This window comes from Prionailurus viverrinus, chromosome D4 (genome assembly GCF_022837055.1).
Source record: "Prionailurus viverrinus isolate Anna chromosome D4, UM_Priviv_1.0, whole genome shotgun sequence".
Classification (NCBI taxonomy): Eukaryota; Metazoa; Chordata; class Mammalia; order Carnivora; family Felidae; genus Prionailurus; species Prionailurus viverrinus.
This window is the reverse complement of record NC_062573.1, coordinates 56,622,412-56,644,952: the sequence shown is the minus strand read 5'-3', so window position 1 is coordinate 56,644,952 and position 22,541 is coordinate 56,622,412. Positions and strand designations below refer to the sequence as shown.

At 37.2% G+C, this 22,541-nt stretch overlaps 1 protein-coding gene across 7 annotated transcripts; it reads right to left on the bottom strand.

Annotated features, from left to right (window-relative positions):
* Window positions 1-778: 778 nt before the first annotated feature.
* ZNF658 (zinc finger protein 658) lies at window positions 779-20,526 on the bottom strand. Of its 7 annotated transcripts, XM_047830834.1 has the most exons (7): window positions 20,371-20,518; window positions 18,009-18,107; window positions 17,779-17,837; window positions 15,689-15,842; window positions 11,893-12,019; window positions 11,503-11,598; window positions 779-4,587 (listed from the first exon to the last, which is right to left on the bottom strand). In XM_047830834.1, exons 4-7 carry the CDS (start codon window positions 15,698-15,700, stop codon window positions 1,694-1,696), a joined length of 3,129 nt encoding a protein of 1,042 aa, XP_047686790.1. In that variant the 5' UTR covers window positions 15,701-15,842; window positions 17,779-17,837; window positions 18,009-18,107; window positions 20,371-20,518; the 3' UTR covers window positions 779-1,693. The 7 variants fall into 7 exon arrangements, with proteins under 7 accessions (XP_047686790.1, XP_047686786.1, XP_047686789.1 ...); XM_047830830.1 differs by lacking the exon at window positions 15,689-15,842 and having other exon boundaries at window positions 20,371-20,520; XM_047830833.1 differs by lacking the exon at window positions 18,009-18,107.
* Between the last annotated feature and the right edge of the window lie 2,015 nt (window positions 20,527-22,541).

The window sequence follows — 22,541 nt, the reverse complement described above, 5'->3', positions numbered from 1 at the left end:
ATAACTCAAGTTGCATCAAGGTGTCAGAGACTGAGGAAGAGCACAGAGACTGAGGAAGAGCAAACATTTTCTTAGCTTCTGGAACTTCCTTGTCACAAGGAGTGCTGATTCAGTGGCTGGTGTAGTAGCCCTGGTACTATGATGATACAGCCTTCATCCAATGGCTTTCTTTGGTAGTGATGCCGCTGGGTGGTAACCACCCACTGTCAAAAAAATACCTGTTCTCAAGTTAGTCTGTTTTTCAATATCAGTGTGGTACTTATGACATGAAAGTAGCCTTTTTCATTCCAATTCCAAAACCTACTGTCCAAGCAGGATAGAAATAACACTGGTTTGCAACGCTGCAGTGTGAGCATACATTATGAGGTTGGAAAACGAGCCTACATGAGATGCCCAGGCTACATGCATACAACAGGGATGAGGAGATGATTTCCTTTATAATTACACAGTGCAAAATAAGCCACTTGTGCGATATAATGAAGGCCAAAAAACCATGTAAGAATCAACATTCAGCCCACTCACCCATCCAGATACACGAGGATACTTAGGAAATCTTATGGATCTCCAATATCCTAGAAAAACAGGGCCACACTAGCAGGCAGGCCAAAATCTCACAGCATCAACAGCATCAAGCTGAAGGAAGCCAACAGAAGAACATAAATTATAAATCAAAAAGGAAAATGGATTAGGTCCAGAGGAGGTTTGGTTGCTGTCTTCTACTAGAACTCATAACCAATAATGAATTATTACACAAACTAATACAGATGTACCACATAGCTCAGAGACTAGCCACAAACATTTATTGGGGTTGTACACAGAATTTAAGTTATTCCTCCATCTTTAAAACTTCACATTCCACAGTGAGTTTCTGTACAGGTGAATATTTTATTATATGTTTCTATAAAACTTGAAGTTACATATAAATTACAAATTTAGGTACAACAGTTCTAGGTGAAGATTTTATCTTCAATTCTGAAACTGATACATTTCCTCAGGAAAAAAATCTGAAACAACTGTTCAATATTCATTAAAATATAAATTATCAAATTATAAGATTTTGGTCAAATCTTAATTATTTGATGTTTAACATCTAGTAAAGGCTTTTGTGTTTTTCCCTGAGATTTCTCTAATTTTTAATGAAGGCTTCTGATCCCTCAAGATGTTGACAGCTTTTCTCCTCATATGAAATCTGATACATAGTGACAGGCTGAATTTTATAGGTCTTCCTGACATTTATATTCATAGGGTTTTGTCCCACCATAACAGAATTATCTAAGCTATGTGTGTTTAACCAATAGAACAAAATCTGTAAAAGCTCAACAGAGTACAATTTGATGTTTTTCTTTTAAGCCAACTTGTGAAGATGTTAGTGGAGATGTTGTTTCACCCAGTTATTCAGATTTGCCTTCTTTCACCTTATGTTCTACCATATTTAATACATGGCACTGAAGTCTGCCCTGGAAATATCTCTATACAGTATAATATAGGACAGAAAGAATGTAAGGTGACTTCTGAAGGTTAGACTTAGATTAAATGTAATAGTGTCATATTCCATGACCAGCATCACTTGAATGAAGGACAGATTGTTAAATTAGACAAGCTATGTATGTGCCCAGTGGAAAAGGAAACAGTTTGCCAGTCTATGTGACATAAGCTTCTTTAATATATGTTATCCAATAAGATCTGAGTCCCATTAGGACTTCCCAAATTCACTACATGTAAGGGTTTCCTCTCTGGTGTGCATTCTGGTGTGATGTACTCTAAGAGCTGCCTTACGGACAAAAGTTTTTCTGCATTCATTACATTCATAGGGTTTCTCTCCTGTGTGAATTCTCTGGTGTACTCGGAGAGTTGAATTTTGTGCAAAAGCTTTCCCACATTCATTACACTCATAGGGTTTCTCCCCTGTGTGAATTCTCTGGTGTGCACTTAGGTGTGACTTCTGGGAGAAAGTCTTCCCACATTCATTACATTCATAGGATTTTACACCTGTGTGAATTCTCTGATGTACTCTGAGAGTTGAATTATGGGCAAAAGGTTTCCCACATATATTACATTCAAAGGGTTTCTCACCTGTATGAATTCTCTGATGTGCAGTAACATATGACTTCTGGGAAAAAGTTTTCCCACATTCATTACATTCATAGGGTTTCTCCCCTGTTTGAGTCCTCAAATGTGCTCTGAGGTGTGATGTCTTGGAGAAAGTTTTCCCACATTCACTACACTCATAGGGTTTCTCCCCTGTGTGAATTCTCTGATGTGTCCTGAGGGCTGAATTATCAGCAAAAGTTTTCCCACATTCATTGCATTCATAAGGTTTCTCCCCTGTGTGGATTCTCTGATGTGCACAGAGGTGTGTCCTTTGGGAGAAAGTTTTCCCACACTCATTACATTCATAGGGTTTCTCTCCTGTGTGAATTCTTTGATGGACAATGAGAGCTGCCTTATAAACAAATGTTTTCCCACATTCATTACATTTATAAGGTTTTTCCCCTTTGTGAATTCTTTCATGTCCACTGAGGTATGATTTCTGAGAGAAGGTCTTCCCACATTCACTACATTCATAAGGTTTCTCACCTGTGTGAATTCTCTGATGTGTACTGAGGTGTGTCTTCTGTGAAAAAGTTTTCCCACATTCATTACATTCATAGAGTTTCTCCCCTGTGTGCATTTTCTGATGTGCTCTGAGGGCTGAATTATGGGCAAAAGTTTTTGCACATTCATCACATTCATATGGTTTCTCTCCTGTGTGAATTCTCTGATGTACTTTGAGAGCTGAATTATGGGCAAAAGTTTTTTCACAGTCACTACACTCATAGGGTTTTTCTCCTGTGTGAATTCTCTGATGTGCTCTAAGGGCTGAATTATGGGCAAAAGATCTCCCACAGTCATTACATTCATAGGGTTTCTCACCGGTATGAATTCTCTGATGTGCTCTGAGAACAGATATATGGGTAAAAGGCCTCCCACATTCATTACACTCATAGGGTTTCTCCCCTGTGTGAATTCTTTGATGTGCTCTGAGGGTTGAATTATCAGCAAAAGTTTTCCCACATCCATTACATTCATAGGGTTTCTCCCCGGTATGAATTCTCTGATGTGCACTAAGGTGTGTCTTATTAGAGAAAGTTTTCCCACATTCAACACATTTGTAGGGTTTTTCACCTGTGTGAATTCTCTGATGTGCTCTGAGATGTGATGTCTTAGAGAAAGCTTTCCCACATTCAATACATTTGTAGGATTTCTCCCTTGTGTGAATTCTCTGATGTTCTCTGATATGTGACATCTTGGAGAATGTTTTTCCATATACATTACTTTGACAGAGTTTCATCCCTGTGTGTGTTCTTTGGCATACTACGAGAGCAGACTTCTTGTAAGATTTCCCACATCCACTATTATCATAAGGTTTCTCCTTTGTGTGAACTGTCCGATTTTCACTGAGGTTTAACTTCTGACAGAAAGTTTTCTCACATTTACTACATTCATAGAGACTGACCCCTATATCAGTTCCAGGATAATGAACAGGGTGTGAATTTGAACAAAAAGATTCCTCACATTCCTCAGGTCTCTCCCCTGGATGGGTCCTCTGATGATGAATGAGTTGTACTTTCTGGTAAAAGGATTTCTTGCATTTATTACATTCAAATGACTTCTCTCCAGTTTCACTTTGCTGATGTACACTAAGGGCTAAGTTCTGATGGAAGGACCTCCTGTATTTACCATGCTGGTACAATTCCTCTTCTGTGTGAGTTCTCTGACATACTATAAGGTCTAATTTCTGGTAGAAGGTATTTATACATCCATTATACACACAAAATTCATCTCGAGTTTGTGTCTTTTTTTGTACTATATGGGCTGAGCACTGGCTCAAGTTTTCATCACACTTATTGCTTGCAAAACCAGTCTGTTCTGTAGCAGTTCTCTGAGATTGAGTGAGAGATGAGATACTGCTGAAGTTATTCCCACTTTCATTACATTCATAGTGTGCCACAGCCATGTGAACTTTATTGTAATTCTCAATAGTGGTTTTGGATTTCCTACATTCATTAAGATGAAAGCATTTCTCTTTTGTGCCAGTTTTCATGTAGTTATCACAGTTTTTCCTAAATTCATCACCCTTATAGGATTCCTCTCCTATAACACAAACAGTCTTATCATGTAAAATTTTCCCAAATTCATTACATTCAAAAGATTGTTCCAGGGTTTGAAGTTTCTGATGATTTTTCCAATAACTGAGAGGTTTTACATTTTTATTATATCTGTAAGACTTCTCTCCAGTGTAAGTTTTCTCATGCTTAGTATCAAGCTTCAATTTTTTGCATACATCCATGTAATCAGCCTTCTTTCTTGAATAGTTTCTATCACAAATAATTAATTCAGAAACAACTGGCAAATTCATTCTACATGAGTCATATTTACCAGGCATATTTCCTGAAGAATTTGGAGTTATATCCAGATTAAACGGTTTTTCTAAGACTTTCTGCTCTTCTTTACTCAATGTTTTGTTATTAGTGAATATTACTTGCCACAGAGGTTTCTCTTGTTTTTCCTGGTTCCCCTCAATGTGAATATCAATGCTGAGATATCCTAAAATGAGAAAAATCGAAAACATCTCTGTATCTTACATTTCTTATAGAAAGGAATTTATAGCCATATGTTTGTTATGTATTGTAATCTACTGTTACAGGTCACATTCCCAGAGATTAGTAATTCATACACACAGAGAAAAAAAAATATACTCTCTCTCCCTTCATCCATGTTATTTAAAGAAAACAGGTATTATTTCCAGAGCTGGCCAAGATGGAGTATCTATCTTCCTAAGTCCTCTCTCTTACAATTAAAATATCCCTGGAAAATCAATAAATCAATCAGTAATAAATAAAAAAGTAAGTAAGATGCTACAAAATGGAATGTGGAACTTTGGGACTCAAGAAATGACATGGCAGAGGATTTCAAGGCTTTTCTGTTTCCCATAATTCTTATATGGGGTGCTGGAGTGTTGGAGAAGCCTGTAATCCAAAGTCAACAACACACAGACAAAAAGAGCTACAAGAAAACCCTATTCCTTCTGGCCAAAGGTCTGAAATAAAGATAGTCTAACAGAACAGAAAATCTTTTTGACAATATGCACCCTACTCAAGCCTAACAAAAATGGAATATTTCCCTGTGGTTCTAGACAGGTTTAACAGGAAATGAAAGTTCCATTGCCACAGGTATAAAGGACTGGACACTTGCAAAATTTCTTTCCATGAGCCAAACCAAGAGCTTAGTGGAAAGATCATGAAGAATCCTAAGCAAGTTCTATTCATAGGACATTCAGGGATGGTAACAACAATCACTACCGCAACTATTCCTAAAACCACATTCCTATCTACTCTATGGAATCTGCAAAAGAAATAAATCTGTTTTAGGGTACTTGTGGCAACACAGCAGGTAGGGGAAGGAAAAAAGGGAAAAGAGGCAGAAATACAATATTATAGCTAGAAGGGATCCAGCAGCATTTGGAATAACTATACTCTCAAAACCCAAGAACATTTTAAAAATAGCTGAATTCATATTATTCTTAAATATACATAAAATATTCATCAAGGCAGACCACATCATGGACTACAAGAAAAATCTTTACAAATATAAAAGAACAGAAATTGTATAAAGTATAATCTCAAGCCACAGAGAAATTATACTAGAAATGATTAACACAAAGTTACCTGGAGAGACACAAAATATTTGTAAGTTAATATACTTCCAATTAATCCATTAGTCAAAGAGAAAATCTCCCAAGAAATTAAGATATTTAGAATTGAATGAAAACAAAAACTGTTTAGAACATATACAAATTTGTGGGATGCAGCTAAAGTAGTTCTCAGAGATAAATTCATAGCTTACAATCTTTTATATTAGAAAAGAAAGACCTCTAATCAGTCACCTAAGCTTCTACTTTAACAAACTTGACAAAGAGAACAAATTAAATCTAAAGAAAGAAAAAAAGAAAATAATAAAGACTAAAGATGACAATGAAAATGAAAATGGAAAGCAGAGAAAAAAATGAAACCAAAGCTTAGTTCATTGAAGATTTTTTTAAGTGCTAAAACCAAGAAGAAAAAAGAGAAGACGCACAGTATTAATAACAGAAAAAAATGCAAGAGGGGACATAAATACTGATACGATACTAAAAAGACAGTAAAAGAATATTAGGGGAAGCTCTATCCCCATAAGTTTGACAATTTAAGTGAAATGGACAAATTTCATTTGAAAAAACTACCAAATTAACTCATGAAGGAAGAGGTAACACAATAGGTCAGCATCTGAGAAACTGAATATGTGATCGACAAAGATGTAGTTCCAAGAAACTGCTCCAGGGTCAGATGGTAGTAACTAGTGAACTCTGCCAAACATTAAAAATAATAATAATAATAATAATAATAATAAAATACCAATTTTACATAATTTCTTCTAGAAAACACAAGAAAAGAAACCTACAGACCAATATCCCTCATGACATAAATGTAAAAATCCTCAAAAAAAAGCATCAAAAAGAACTATATATGAAAAGAAATGATTTATCAGGATCAAGTGGGAGTTCATCCCAAGAATACAAACTATTGCAATATTTAAAAGTCAATCAATGTAATCCATCATCTTAATCATCTAAAGAATGAAGACAAATCACATCATTTAAGGGAAAAAATATTTTACAAAATTCAAATTCCATCCATTAACCTATTATAAAGGGAATATACAGAAAGCCTGTAGCTAATATCATACTTAAGAGTAAGAGACTGGGGCGCCTGGGTGGCGCAGTCGGTTAAGCGTCCGACTTCAGCCAGGTCACGATCTCGCGGTCCATGAGTTCGAGCCCCGCATCGGGCTCTGGGCTGATGGCTCGGAGCCTGGAGCCTGTTTCCGATTCTGTGTCTCCCTCTCTCTCTGCCCCTCCCCCGTTCATGCTCTGTCTCTCTCTGTCCCAAAAATAAATAAAAAAAACGTTGAAAAAAAAATTTAAAAAAATAAAAAATAAAAAAAAAAAGAATAAGAGACTTACTTAAGAATAAGAGACTGAATACTAAGATTGGAAAAAGACAAGGCTGTCTACCCTCAGCACTTCTATTCCAGACTGTGGAAGTTCCAACCAATGCAATAAAGCAAGAATAGAAATAAACGATACACAGTAAGTCTACCCAGAGAGCCCCAAGAAGATCTTCAAAAGAGCTCCTTAACTAATAACTGTTTTCAGCAAGGCAAAATGCAAAGCCAATATACAAAAGTCAATCATATACAAGCAATTATCACTGGAATTTTAAATCTGACAAGGAATATGATTTACCATAGTGCTGAAAAAACAAAGAACAAAATACTTGGTATCTGCTGAAAACTACTGATAAAAAGAATCAAAGAAACCATAAATAAAAGGATATGTATATGTTCTTTATTGATTGGAAGAATCTATATTGTTAAGATATCAATCCTCTTTTGATCTATAAATTCAATACAATCCCAGTTGAATAGCTGGCATGCTTTTTGTAAATATCAAGAAGATCATTTTAAAATTTATACAGAAGAAAATTGGTGGACTCACATTACCTGACTTCAAGGTCTAATTAAGAATCTAGATGGGGCGCCTGGGTGGCGCAGTCGGTTGAGCGTCCGACTTCAGCCAGGTCACGATCTTGCGGTCCGTGAGTTCGAGCCCCGCGTCGGGCTCTGGGCTGATGGCTCAGAGCCTGGAGCCTGTTTCTGATTCTGTGTCTCCCTCTCTCTCTGCCCCTCCCCCGTTCATGCTCTGTCTCTCTCTGTCCCAAAAATAAATAAACGTTGAAAAAAAAAAAAAAAAAAAAGAATCTAGAGTAATAAAATTAATGTGGTACTGGGGAAGGATAAATATGTAGATAAATAAAAAAGAATAGAGATACCACAGAAATATACACTCTTAAATGTACAGAATAAAAGTACAAATATACACATATATTTATACTTATGTACCATATACAAAATATATGTTCATCCATTTTCTAAGAACAATGGAAATGCTATTCAATAGGAAATGATAATTTTTTCAATAAAATGGTGCTAGAATAACTAGACTCCCCTTTTCAAAAACTTAAACTTAACACATAACTCATCCTGTCTATGAAAACTACCAAGTGGATCATAAAATATAAAATGTGAAATTTAAAAATTTCTAGAAGAAAACATGAATAAATCTGTGTTACTTTGAGTTTTGATACTTCTAGACAGCACAATAAATGCATGATCCTTAAGAAAAAATTAATAAATAGGACTTATCAAAATTAATGTTCAGTATTAGCCAACCTCTTCTGAAATCATGCCAACAAAAGAAGTGGGTTGCAGCTTCACTACTGCCAAGTGTGGACTAAACTTCCACAGACACCTTTGGGAGTTGGAGGAGTGGGCTGTTCTATTAACAGTGGAGAAGGGTAAGAGATCAGGGTCCCTACCAGCATTTTCCTAACACTAACCACCCTGTATTTTATCAAGTGCCAAGGCCCCTAGTTCACCTTCATTGTTTTGTTATCTATCAGAATGTTACATTTCCCCTCTCTCCCTCTCTCTCTGTCTCTGTCTTTCTCCCTCTCTCTCTCTAAACACACAAATATATATATATATATCTATATATATATATACTTTTATATATAATATGCATATACATATACATATATATAGGTCTATGTTTATGTCTGTACACACACACACACATACACACACACGTATACATTTTGCTGTACTTAGTGGGCAGAGTAAAACAAAATACATTACTCCATCTTTCCCCCAGTTAATACTTTTTATATCTTATTAATTTCTTCCCTAAGCAGAGTCATGAACACATTCTCATTATCATATAGAATATTTCTAGTTTTGCTTTGAAAATCAGGACTTTAAGCTACCTGAATCCCATTTTTCATGTAGATCCAAAAGATTACCTCAACATTCTTTCTCCACTGATCTGTGGGAATAGAACCACCTGTCAAAGACCAATTATCTATAAAGCATATGTGTTTTTCTTGACCTTTCTTTTCTGTTTCACTATTATATTAAACTTTCCCACCTCCAGTTTCATACTACTTAACTCTCACAGCTTTACATATCTAACAGAGCAAATCCTATCACATCACTTCTATGAATAAGATTTGCTTTGATATTGCATTAAATTTTACAATCTTGAATTTATCACATAAGTGCTTCTTTTCTTTTGTTTTTGTTAGGGTTAGCTCAAATTTCATTCATTTTACTGTTTTTTATTCTAAGAAACATACGACAATTTCTCAATCCTCCAGTTTATTAATTTTTAATTTCACTTTTAAATTCTGCTTGTATTAGTACATTTTTGTTATTGTTCTTGCTTAATTTATTACTAGGAGACTACCAATTTACCTCTGTTCATTAACTTACACATATCCTAATGTTAATAATATGCACATTTATTTTTATAAATGTCATGCAATTTTGGATTTGATATCCTTTTGTATTTATATGTTGTTTAAAAGAGGTAATCTTTGAAATATCCATATCAATAGATTTTTTTACTCATGTTATCATTAATTTCTAGATTTATCAAAATATGTTCAGATTACTATTTATGGGATTCTAATTTGGATTTATTGAGGTTTTCTTTTTTAGACTAATATTGCATTTCACTATCTTATAATAAATCCATGGGAACTTGAAAGGCTTGTTCTTTGATTTTAGGATACATGTACAAATATATGGTTCCCTTTAATATAAATATCATCTATGTTTATATAGGCATACTTATTTAATGTTCATAGCATGTCTAATATAATCAGATAAAGTACATTATTACCTCCTAATCCTGGTGAATTTTAAATTCTTAGTACTCCATTATTCTGTGTTTTATGATAATTGGTATGATATTGTTTGGTGTAGTCATTCAAATGCATAACTTGTGCTCTTGACTAGAGGGCGTTTTTTTTTAAGTTATGCATTTATTGCCTAAATTCAAACCTGAATGAGAACATGAAACCCATACTATTTTATTTTTGACTTAATAACTTTACTATCCTTTTATTAAAATCTTTCAAAGATACTTATTTAGGAATATCTTTTTTAGCTAACTAATATGATCAAATAATTTATATTTAGTGACTGGGAAACATGCATGGTCCAAAAATTATGTCAATTTTTATGTTACACAATCTGTTTTAATAGTTTCACAACAAAAACTTTCAGTAAACATGCTCAGGATGATTTTACCTTTTTGCTCTAAGAGTTATATTGAAAGTATAATTTTTGAAATTCTTGAAATTGTTTATTAGTTTGTACAAATACTAACAAGCACATGAAAAAATGCTTGACATCACTAGTGAACAGGTAAATTGTCATAGACTGAATTGCAATTCATATGTTGAAGCCCTCACCCTCAATGTAATTTGGTGATAAGGCCTTTGGAGAAATAATTAAGGCTAAATGAAGTCATAATGGTAGAGCTCCAACTCTTATAGGGTTGGTGTCCTTATAAGAATAGGAAGAGACATCACAGCTCTCTTTCTCTCCATGCAAGTACACGGGAAAGGCCATATGAAGGCATAGTCAAAAGTCAGTCATCTGCAAGCCAGGAAGATGCCTCACTGAAATTAACTATGCTGGCACCTTGATGTTGGACTTCCAGCCTCCAGAACTATGAAAAATTTCTGTCGTTTAAATCACCCAGACTATGGTATTTTATTATGCCAGGCCAGATGACTAATACAGAAATGCAAATCAAAACTTCACTAATACATCACTTCTCTTTTACTAGGATGGCTACAAGTCAGATAATAACAATTGTTGGTGAAGATGTGGAAAAATCAGAACCCTCATATGCTGTCATTAGGAATGAAAAATGGTGCAGGCACTGTGAAAAATAGTCGGGAGTTTCCTGAAATAGTTACCATAAAACCCAGTGATTCCATTCTTAAGTATAACTCAATAAATAAAAACACATGTCAAAAAAAAAGCATAAATCCATGCAAAAACTTGTAAATGAATGTTTCTATTAGCATTATTCAATAATAGCCAAAAGGTAGAATCCCAAACATCTAATGACTGAAGAATGAACAAACAAGGAGACCTTATTTTGTCAAAGGATGAAATATTGATACACATGAATCTTGTAATCCTATGTGAAAGAAACCAATCATAAAAGACCACATAATGTGTGATTCCATTTACATGAAATGTAATAGGCATATCTATAGAGACAGAAAGTAGATCAGTGATTGCTAAGGCTGTAGGGGACAGGAGGAAGGGAGACAATAGCTAAAGGGTATAAGGTTTCTTTTTGAGGTGATGAAAATGGGAATGTGGTTATGTTTACACGTATCTGTGAATATACGAACAGCCACCGAATTGTACTCTTTAAATGGGTGGATTGTCCAATATGTAAACTATCTCAATAGAGCTGTTTAAAAGGATAAAACAAACTTTCGAAGGTATTCCCCTAAGTTGAACTACCCCAAGTGTTTCCTTTTGTCAGTGCTCACCCACCTGGGTACCTCTGGTTTAGGAATTCTTCCTCTAAGGACCAGGGCTCTTCTTCTTGCTCCAACCTGAAGATCATTTTGGGTTTGGTCAAGCAATACCCTGTAAACATGACAATTGAGGGTATATATAGACCAGATCCATTGGCTTTTTGGTTTCCAAAGGTGTAGAAAGTTAACAGCAGCAAGAGAAGCAAAATAATGTGCTCAATTGAAGTTTTCCATGGAAAGTAGTAACATAAACATTGTTTCTGTTTCCTTAAAGGTTTCAGTTATCTTGGACCTCTTACTCAAAAGCCTGTACAACATTAATCTCTACAAAGAGTCCATGTGTTTTGTTAACTTTAAAAAAAAGTAAATGTAACCTAGAGGAAGTCACATACTAAGGTATGCTTACCCACTGAGATGAGGTGGCTATAGTTCTCCAGCATCACATCTCTGTACAGTGTCCTCTGAGCAGGGCTCATGTACTGCCATTCGTCCTGGGTAAATTCGACAACCACGTCTTCGAATGACACAGACTCCTGTGACAATACATTTTATTCACGGATTCAGAATTAAGTGAAAAGAAAGTATCTTTGAGAATTACTATTTTTCCTGTTTACTTTTAAGCTTTAAAACAAATGGTTTAAAAGGCATCTATTTCTGACCTAATTTTGTCTTTGTGGAGTTATTCAGTTATCAAGATTTTTAACTTACTATAATTCATTTATATCTGTTTATAAACCATAGATTTTTTTAAGACAAAAAAATTCAATGTATAGAGGCTTCCTACAATTCTTCCTCTACATCCCAAATGATTACCGTGGGTATTTAGAGAATTCTAAGATGTTCATTCCCTCTTCAGGCATGATCATTGTAAATAATGAGAGACAAAGAAGAGATAACATGTAAGCTGTGAAAATATTTTACACAATCAAACTTAGGTATAAACAAATACATAAAGATAACATAAATCTAGGGGCGCCTGGGTGGCTCAGTCGGTTAAGCGTCCGACTTCAGCTCAGGTCACGATCTCGCGGTCCGTGAGTTCGAGCCCCGCGTCAGGCTCTGGGCTGATGGCTCGGAGCCTGGAGCCTGTTTCCGATTCTGTGTCTCCCTCTCTCTCTGCCCCTCCCCCGTTCATGCTCTGTCTCTCTCTGTCCCAAAAATAAATAAACGTTAAAAAAAAAAAAATTTTAAAAGATAACATAAATCTAGAGTTCATGAAGAGCAAAGAACAAGTTACCAGGGAGTTGGAACCATAGAGAGCAATATAAGAGAACATTATTTTAACTGAAGTAACAACAATGAATATAATGATAGGGATATAATCACAGGGCAGCAGCAACAACCAATTTGATAACTACCTTCTTGTGCAACCACCTAGTCTAACTGTACGAGCAGTTTCTGGAATGTTGATGCTAAACACTGACATTTAGAAAACAAAAGGAAAATAAATGTTAGAAGTTTTAGTGAACAGATCTGTTCATGTTGTTCTTGAAGGGTCTGTGAACATAAAACTGGACCTATCTCTTAAACTAGTATACACATGGTTTTAGAACACAGAAGCGAGGTCTAAAATGATGGCAAGAAGTTAGGACTTATTAGCAATTTGGGTTGTACCTAAAATTTTAAGAGGCAAACAGACAACAATTTGAGCTATATGCTTGCTATGCATCCTATATGGGACTGAGGAAAGAAAAATACCAAACAGTATTTGAGGAAGCCTGAATATTAAAGAGGGTGGCAAATAAAGTATAGGCCACAAAGCTAAATAAAAAGTTTTCTGAAAAGTAGTAAGAGTCAGGAAAGGGTAGAATCTTAGAAAATGAGAAAAGGGAAAATTTCCACAACAAAGCACTTCAAAGGGGCTTGGAGGAGGGGAAATTGGGGAGTTGCTGTTCAACTGGTAAAAAGTTTCAGTTACGCAAAATCATTAAGTTCTAGAGATCTGCTGTGTAGCTCACCTATATTAACAGTATTGTACTATACACATAAAAAATGTGCTAAGAGAGTAGATCTCATGTAAATGTTCTTATCACAATTATAAATAGGAAAGAAAAAGAAAAAGACTAAGAAATAATAGGATAGAAGCAAGTTTTTTCCCCCCAGTGTTATGTATCCAATTATTTGTTCATTCATGTCTTCGGTATTACTAAGTGAGTACCTCCTGTGTGTGAAACTCAGTAGCTGGTAACTAAAACAAACAAAAGAACAGGAATACCCCTCATAAAATTTAATCTAAAAAAATTTTTAATTATATCCTCCAAAACTAAAAAAATTAGTGAGAAAAGTGGCATTGCTTTCATTTTGCCAATCTCTTTACTATCTGACATAATGAAATCACTTGGATTAAAAAAAAATAAGCTAACAAGTGACATAATATAAATGTTGAAGTAAGGATCTAAGAAATTTCTCTTGCCCATAAATAACAATGAAAAAACTGGCAAAATTATAGAAATTAACAAAGGCTATCTTCAAAACATTAAAAAAACCCAGCGGAATCATAGTAAGGATGCTGATCCATATCCTTTTAACTTACCCTGTTCCCATCCCTCTCTCTCCCAACTCTGCAGTAGTTTGAGAACCAATGGTCTGCAACCAGAAGCCTGGCAACCACAACAACAGCAGAACTGGGCTGGAGATCCATCAAAGCCTCATTCACAGAAAACTGTCATTATTTGACCTCTTTGGTGGTTTCCTAAAAGACCCTGGTTATCAGGATGCCTTTATTTGAGCTAGCTCAGAGCATGAAAAGCCTTATTCTCACAGGCATTTGTCAAAAACAACTAAAGGCAGGGCACCTGGGTGGCTCAGTCGGTTAAGTGTCCGACTCTTGGTATCGGCTCAGGTCATGATCTCACAGTTTGTGGGATTGAGCTCTGTAATGGCTCTGTGCGAACAGCATGGTGCCTGCTTGGAATTCTCTCTTTACCTCTCTCCCTGCTCCTCCCACATGCACATGCTTTCTCTCTCTCAAGATAAATAAACATTAAATACAACAACAACTAAAGGCATTTGTTTAACTTAATGGCTATCTGAGGTGGTAGATAACAGCTGGGGCAATTAATGGCTTAACTAAGAAGCTTGAAAGGAAAAGCTGGATAATGAGATGTCCATAAATGTTTTGAAAAGCTCTGATATATTCCTGAAATCTAGGAGGTCATATACTTGCACAGAGCTGTGCATACACCCAAGGCTGTGAGTATGCTCAGGAAAGATGTGAGAAGGGTTTAAGCTGTCAATTCTAGGTGACTCTGAGTTTGGCATTAGAAGAAGTATAGGCTAATGCAGAGTTATTAACTGCCTGTCTGACTGTAGAAGGAATTCCCAAACATGCACAGATGTCCTTAGCAAAGACTGCAAAATTTACTGGTTCTAGGCATTTAAAGAAATTTCTATAGACAACTTTAGCTACCTCAGATGACAAGAAACACAGGCTCTACAGAATTTTTTAAAAAGTCACTGAACAAAATAAATTTTGACAATGACCCCTATGAAGAGGAGAAATTCTAGAGTTGTCACATTATTTTATTTAACATGTCCAATTTGCAACAAAAATATTAGTAAACAAGGGGCGCCTGGGTGGCGCAGTCGGTTAAGCGTCCGACTTCAGCCAGGTCACGATCTCGCGGTCCGTGAGTTCGAGCCCCATGTCAGGCTCTGGGCTGATGGCTCGGAGCCTGGAGCCTGTTTCCGATTCTGTGTCTCCCTCTCTCTCTGCCCCTCCCCCGTTCATGCTCTGTCTCTCTCTGTCCCAAAAATAAATAAACGTTGAAAAAAAAAATATTAGTAAACAAGAAAAGAAAGAAAGACATATATGCAGAAAAGGTATAATTAATAGAAACTACTCCTAAGGAAGCAGACATTAGACTTACTAGGCAATAACTTTACATCAGCTATTTTAAATATGGTCAAATACCTAGAGAAAACAATGTCCAAGGACTAAAGGAAAATAAAAAAAAAATTTCACTAAATAAAGAATATCAATAAAGAGATAGAAATATAACAAATACAAATTATATAGAAACTCAAGAGTTGAAAAATATAAGAACTAAATCAAAATTTGACCGGAGGGGTTCAACAGCAGATTTGAGCAGGTGAAAGAAAGAATGAACAAAGTGGACAATATGCCCACTGAAATTATGTAGTGTGAGAAACAAAGAAAAAATAATGACAGAAAATGAAATATGGGATAGCATTAAGCTTACCAACATATGCATGAGTCCCAAACAGAAAGTCTGAAAGAATATTTGAAGAAACAATGGCCAAGAAGTCTCCAAATTTCATGATAAACATTAATCTACAAATCCAAGAAGCTCAACAAACTTCAAGTAGGATAAATTTAGAGTGCGAGATCCACACCTAAACACATGGAAATCAAACTGTCAAATACAAAGACAAAGAGACAATACTGAAAGTAGCAAGAAAGAAGTGACTCATCATGTACAACAGTATTAAAAACAGATTACTAATCAGAAAACCATGGAGGACAGAAGGTAATGAAATGATGTATGACAAATGCTGAAAGAAAAAAAGTTGTCAACCAAGAATTATATAACTAGTAAAAATAGAAAAATTAAAACCCTCCTAGATAAACAAAAACAAAATTTGTCATAGGCAAAACCTTCCTACAAGAAATAATAGAGTCAGCAAATCTATACAGACAGAAAATAGATTAGTGGTTGCTTGGGGCTTAGAGGCAAATGAGCAGATGAGAAGGGATAAAATGTAGAGGTGCTTTTTAAGGTGATGAAAGTATTTTCAAATTGAGTGTGGTGATATCTGCACATTTACACTAAAACATCATTGAATTCTACACTTAAAATGGGTGAATGGCATGGTATATGAACTGAATCTCAATAAAGTTCAAAAAAAAAATAAAGAGAATAAAACCATACCAAGATAATAGAGCAAATTAAAGGCCAAGGACAAAAATGGGGGATGAGCCACATGAAAGTACAAGGGAAAGTAGATGACTCCACAAAGATAGCAGCAGGGGAAGGAAAAAGCCAGCGGAGGGTGTCACAGACACTAACAAAGAAATTTTCCAGAAGGGCAGAGTGAGAAGCAGAGACAAGTGCTCAGAAAAGTCAGGTAAAGAAAGGACTTGACAAGACTCAAGGATGTGATTACAGTCAAGTCTCTGGTCACGGGATATGATAGGCAAATGGGAGAGAAACTAAGTGTGAATAGAAAGTATTTAAACATTTGAAACAGAACACAATTTTAAATTGTCTGCTGAGCAATCCAAATACCAAGGGTACTCAAAATATTTATGGACAGTAATTTGAAGGATATTCAGTTGATTCATCAGAAAAAATGTCTTATGTTTGAATTTCTGGAAAACAGAATTGACCAAGTTCACATTTAGCATTATGTCTTCTACTTTTACTGAAGAACAAGTAGAGACAATGTTCTATATTATTTTAGAGTTATTACTGACAAATTGTTAACTAAATCACCTACTCAAAAAACAGATTTTTTGGGAGGTGCCTGGGTAGCTCAGTCGGTTAAGCGTCCGACTTCGGCTCAGGTCATGATCTCGCGGTCTGTGGGTTCAAGCCCCGCGTTGGGCTCTGTGCTGACAGCTCAGAGCCTGGAGCCTGTTTCAGATTCTGTCTCCCTCTTTCTCTGACCCTCCCCTGTTCATGCACTCTCTGTCTCAAAAATAAATAAATGTTAAAAAAAAAATTAAAAAAAAAAGAAAAACAGATTTTTTTTGAACTTCAAATGTCTTAACATTCTATGAGGTATCAGTTTGCGTAATCATCTCATCAGTGTTGACCTTTAAAAGCATTGTTTGTCGGGGCACCTGGGTGGCGCAGTCGGTTAAGCGTCCAACTTCAGCCAGGTCAGGATCTCACGGTCGGTGAGTTCGAGCCCCGTGTCGGGCTCTGGGCTGATGGCTCAGAGCCTGGAGCCTGTTTCTGATTCTGTGTCTCCCTCTCTCTCTGCCCCTCCCCCGTTCATGCTTGTCTCTCTCTGTCCCAAAAATAAATAAACGTTGAAAAAAAAAATTTTTTTTTAAATAAAATAAAAAAAAATAAAAGCATTGTTTGTCTAACACTCTGACATGGCTACCAAAAATTCAAAAATAGATTTAGAGCTCCAATTTGATAAAATTGTAATACAAGAGCATCTACATATATCCACAGGCTACCTTTGCTCTGCTTTTCATCTGTATCTGCACCTATGAAGGCATCTGATCCATTTCTATTTTTACTTTTCCATGTGAATAGACACCTAAGCCCTTATAAAATCTACTGTAAAACAAACAGATTATTAAAACAGAACTCACCTGAGCTATGTCCATTTTCTGCTGCTCCTTGAAGAATGTAAAGAAATGAAAAGGTTCTCCTGAGGAAGAGGAAAGAAAAATAGAGTTATGAGACACCTGGTCTGCCTTACAACTATTTTCATTTGCCTAAAAATTTCCATAACACCAGCTAGAAAAAAAGGTTTCCCTATAGAAGAATGTCCCTTTGACATTCTTGAGAAGGAACAGGAGGGACCACACAGAGGCAGTACCTGAACAAGTGCATCTCCAATATGATTATGTCGGCTTAAACTTGTCTTTTCACTGCTGTGTAACTCAAAAGTCGATGAATTAACAATTTATGTCCCCTTCTAATTAAGAACAACAACAAAAAACACAAAATAAAACAAAAGGAGATTGGTTAAACAAATTCAGGCATACAAAGGTAAAACCTTCTACCTTCATTTAAACTGTTAAAAAAAATTACTTAGATGTGATTGTTAATCAAGTTTGTGTTGTCTTTATACCTTGAGTTAGAACTTCCCCAGAAAACTCCAAAATAAAGATGGGATGCTTTATGCAAGAAATATATTTTCTAACTTTTTGTTCTAACTTGGTTGCAACTTATAAGACATATTTTTTAATAAGATGCCTATAGTACTTATCTATTTAAGTAAACAGTACTGTGCTTAGTTCTTGATTCTGCCTTGGGTGTCTTTACAAAAATCATTCTTTCAGGCCCAATATTTTGGGCTTCCAAAGTGTCCAATATAGAAAGCCTTTCTTCTACTCTCCTTTTATTATTACCTACATTCAGGAAAGAGGGAGCATCGCATAACTAGATGCCATATGTGCTGATGGACATAGAGTGAGGGCAGCTCAGAATCTGGAAAGAGGGGAGAATGAAGGAAACTGGGTGCTGTTTAAGATTTCACCAGTTCTGACTGGTTATATCATCCCTGGGCATCATGTCCTCACCAGCCATCCAGTGATGTGCCTGTTCCTGTGCAGCATGACAGTAACCCACCCCTCTCAACCTCAAGTTACCACCTTCTGCAAGGAGGTCCAGTGCCACTGTCCAGTCTGTGATGGCTTCAGGGGTGTGATGACATTACCAAGAGTCATATTTTGGCAGGATTTATTGGGGGGGGGGGGGGGGCGGTGGAGGTGGGGTAAGCTACCTGTTTAAAATTACACAATTCATGAAAATACTCCTGAATATACATCACTCATGCTATACAGGGATCAAGAACTGCTTCTGGTATAGAAAATCAGGACCTGTGCCTTTCCTGAACCTTCTGCCTCTGTTCTGAAACTCCAATGAAGGATCTGTCAGAAGAGCTGACAATGGTTTCTAGGGCTCTCATTTTCCTATCTTAAGACCTACTTTCCTCCAGAGGGGCTGGGATCCAGGTCTGAGAAACAAATTTACTGCATTTGAAATCTCCATTTAACACTCTAAATGTGACTTTGGAATTCACTTCAAATCCAGTAATGTAGTCATTAGTTGCATGCAACTACTGCACCTGAAGTGTGCCTACTCACAAATCAAAATAGTAATTTGGATATACTGAGTTAAACACATCAGTAAAACAAATTTCACCTCTTTAATCTTTTCTTTTTTTTTTTTTAATTTTTTTTTCAACGTTTATTTATTTTTGGGACAGAGAGAGACAGAGCATGAACAGGGGAGGGGCAGAGAGAGAGGGAGACACAGAATCGGAAACAGGCTCCAGTCTCTGAGCCATCAGCCCAGAGCCTGAGGCAGGGCTCGAACTCACGGACCTTGAGATCGTGACCTGGCGGAAGTCGGAAGCTTAACCGACTGCGCCACCCAGGCGCCCCACCTCTTTAATCTTTTCACTGTCGCTACTGAAAATTTTTAAATTATGTTTGGTTTGTGTTATCTTTCTACTGGCCAGCACTGCGTTAGATTATCAGAATGTGCCTCTGAGGATGGAGATAGGTTAGCGCAGGAAGGTTCAAGAGTCTCTGTCTGAAGGAGCGGCTCTAAAAAGAATCCACAAATCCCAGGAAATATTTACCACATTGTGAGGTTCTGTCCATATTCACTTCACAATCATATCTCCTCTGAAAATTTGGAGACTCTGCTAAGAGCTCCAGAGGTTTCACCTCTGGGTTTGGGGCAGAATGGATATTGGAAAGAGTAAGAAGTAGGGAGTAAAATCTACTTGTATTTATTCCAGCCTCTCTCACCTACCAGCCGTGCCCTCAGGTATATCATTCCGTCCCCAGTAAGTTCCTTTCACTTTTTAACATGGAATGTTAAAGGCAATTGTGAGGCTTAAATAAAATACCAAAGGGAACAAAGCATCTTGTGACAGCAACTTACACACTTAATTCTCAGACTAATGCACAAGCTACTGTTGGTAGCCTCGTGTTCATCGAAAACATCATAAAGGCGGATTCCCTTTCCACTGCCCACAGTCCCAGCACCCAGAGCCCACAGGAAGTACCTTCTCCAGACAGGGGACTCAGCCCCACCTGCTCCGCAGAAGTAGGTGGGAACCAACCCCCCCCTCCCCCCCGCACATGCACAGAGGCTGGAGGAGGGGAGAATCTGCCGGGAGCTTCCTCGAACTTCCCCCTGGCTTTCGCCGCACACAAACCTACCCGACCTGGCAGAGCCCCACACTTCTCGAAGCCGTGTCCCCAGTGCTCTCACCCCCGGCGCGCAGCCTCTATTCCCCCACAGACCCAAGGAAGCCGAGATCGTGTCCTCTCCAGGCAGAGAAGGCCCGCGGAAAGAGATAGGGTTGGATGTGCACTTGCGCAGAATGAGCCCCCAAGCTGGATTCCCAGAGTGCTGCGCGGTAGGCCCGTGACGTTTAAAACTACATTTCCCAGGGGGCCTGGGTGACGCAGTAGGTTAAGTATCCCACTTTGGCTCAGGTCGTGATCTCACCCTTCCTGCGGTCCAGTACGCCTCCCGCCACCCCCCCCCCCCCCCCCGTTTTTAGCACAGAGCCAGCTTCAAATCCTCTGTCTCCCTCCCCCTCTCTCTGCCTCTCCCAGGCTCACACACTCTCCCTCTCTCTCAAAAATAAATAAACATTAAAAAAAGACTACATTTCCCACAAAACTTGGAAACTGCAGGAAGTAATGTTAGAAGCCTTCCCCCCATCCCCCCCCCCCCCCCCCCCGCAATTAGCGCCTTGGGACATGACAACTGAACTTGACCCTTGAAGACTTTTCCTAAGTCTCCAGATACGTGGATTAGACTTTAACTTTATGACATGACAACATATTGCAAAGCATGGTTCTCAGTTGGATTCTAGTTGGAAAAAAACAGCTACAAGAGACTACAATTGGAGAAACATGAATATAGCCTAGATACTAGAAATATAAAGGAAAATTACCATTACTTTGGTTAGTGTGATTATTTGTACAATGTAGGAAATTGTTCTTATTTTTAAAGATACTTAAAGAAATGTGGAGTTTGAGGGGCAGAACAGATGTACATAGGGGAAGAAAAGATAAGAAGGGCCATGGGGTTCACCATGGGAGACTTTTTTTTTTTTTAAGTTTTACTTATTTATTTTGAGACAGAGCAGGAGAGAGCATGACCCTGGGATCATGACCTGAGCGTAATCAATAGATGCTTAATCGACTGAGCCACCCAGGGGCCCTGAGACACTCTTGACTGTGGGGACTGGCGGGTGCTGGGAGTACTGGGAGGAGAGGTGGGCAGAGGATGGGCAGGATGGGTGATGAGTGTTGCGGAAGGCATCTGTTGTGGTGAGCACTGGGTGTTGTGTGTGGGTGGTGAATCACTATATTCTACTCCTGAAAGTATTGCACTAAATGTTCACTAACTGGAATTTAAATAGAAACTTGAAACATAAAAAAAAAAAAATTCAATTATTAAATCATATATTTATAATTTACTTTCTAAAATGCAGCAAAACAGAAAAGAAAATATGGCAAAGTTAAGAATTGTTAAATCTGTAATATGTGCATACGATGCTCATTTTACTATATCTAGAATGTTTGAATTTATTTTTAATACACAGTAAAAATGGGAGCAGGGACGATGAGTTGGTGGTGGGAGGAGGGTTAAAGAGAGCTTACTTCCCCTCCAGAAGTATATCTTTTTTTTTTTAAGTCTATTTATATATTTTGAAAGAGAGAGACCGACTTCAACTCAGGTCACGATCTCTCGGTCTGTGAGTTCGAGCCCCGCATCGGGCTCTGGGCTGATGGCTCAGAGCCTGGAGCCTGCTTCCGATTCTGTGTCTCCCTCTCTCTCTGTCCCTCCCCCATTCATGCTCTGTCTCTCTCTGTCTCAAAAATAAATAAACGTTAAAAAAAAAATTTAAAAAAGAAAGAGAGAGAAAGCTCAAGTTAGGGAGGGGCAGAGAGGGAGGAAGAGAGAGAGAATCCCACACAGGCTCTGCACTGTCAGTATAGAGCCCTACATGGGCCTTGAACCTACCAAAAATGAGATTGTGACCTAGCTGAAATCAGATGCTTAACTGACTCGGCCACCCAGGTGCCCCCAGAAGTATATCTTTTAAAATAAAGTTTCAAGGGTATACACAAGTATCTCTTATGAATACTGCTGTGCAATAGAACAAATACCAGAAAACGGGGCAAGCATTAACAAAAAAAGAAAGTCATATTCTGGCAGGATTTATCTGGGGGGTGGAGGTGGGTAAGCTAGCTGTTTAAAATTACACAATACATGAAAATATATATAACCCACAGTAAGAAAATTAATTTTATCAATTTTGCATTTCCACAAGTAAACTTTCTTTCAAAATTAATGCATGCACACATCAGAC

Coding starts and splice junctions, on each gene's coding strand:
- ZNF658 (XM_047830832.1), bottom strand. Junction 11,599..11,892: donor TAGCCACCTCATCTCAGTGG/GTAAGCATACCT, acceptor TCATGTTTACAG/GGTATTGCTTGACCAAACCC. Junction 4,588..11,502: donor CCTAAACCAGAGGTACCCAG/GTGGGTGAGCAC, acceptor TTCTCATTTTAG/GATATCTCAGCATTGATATT.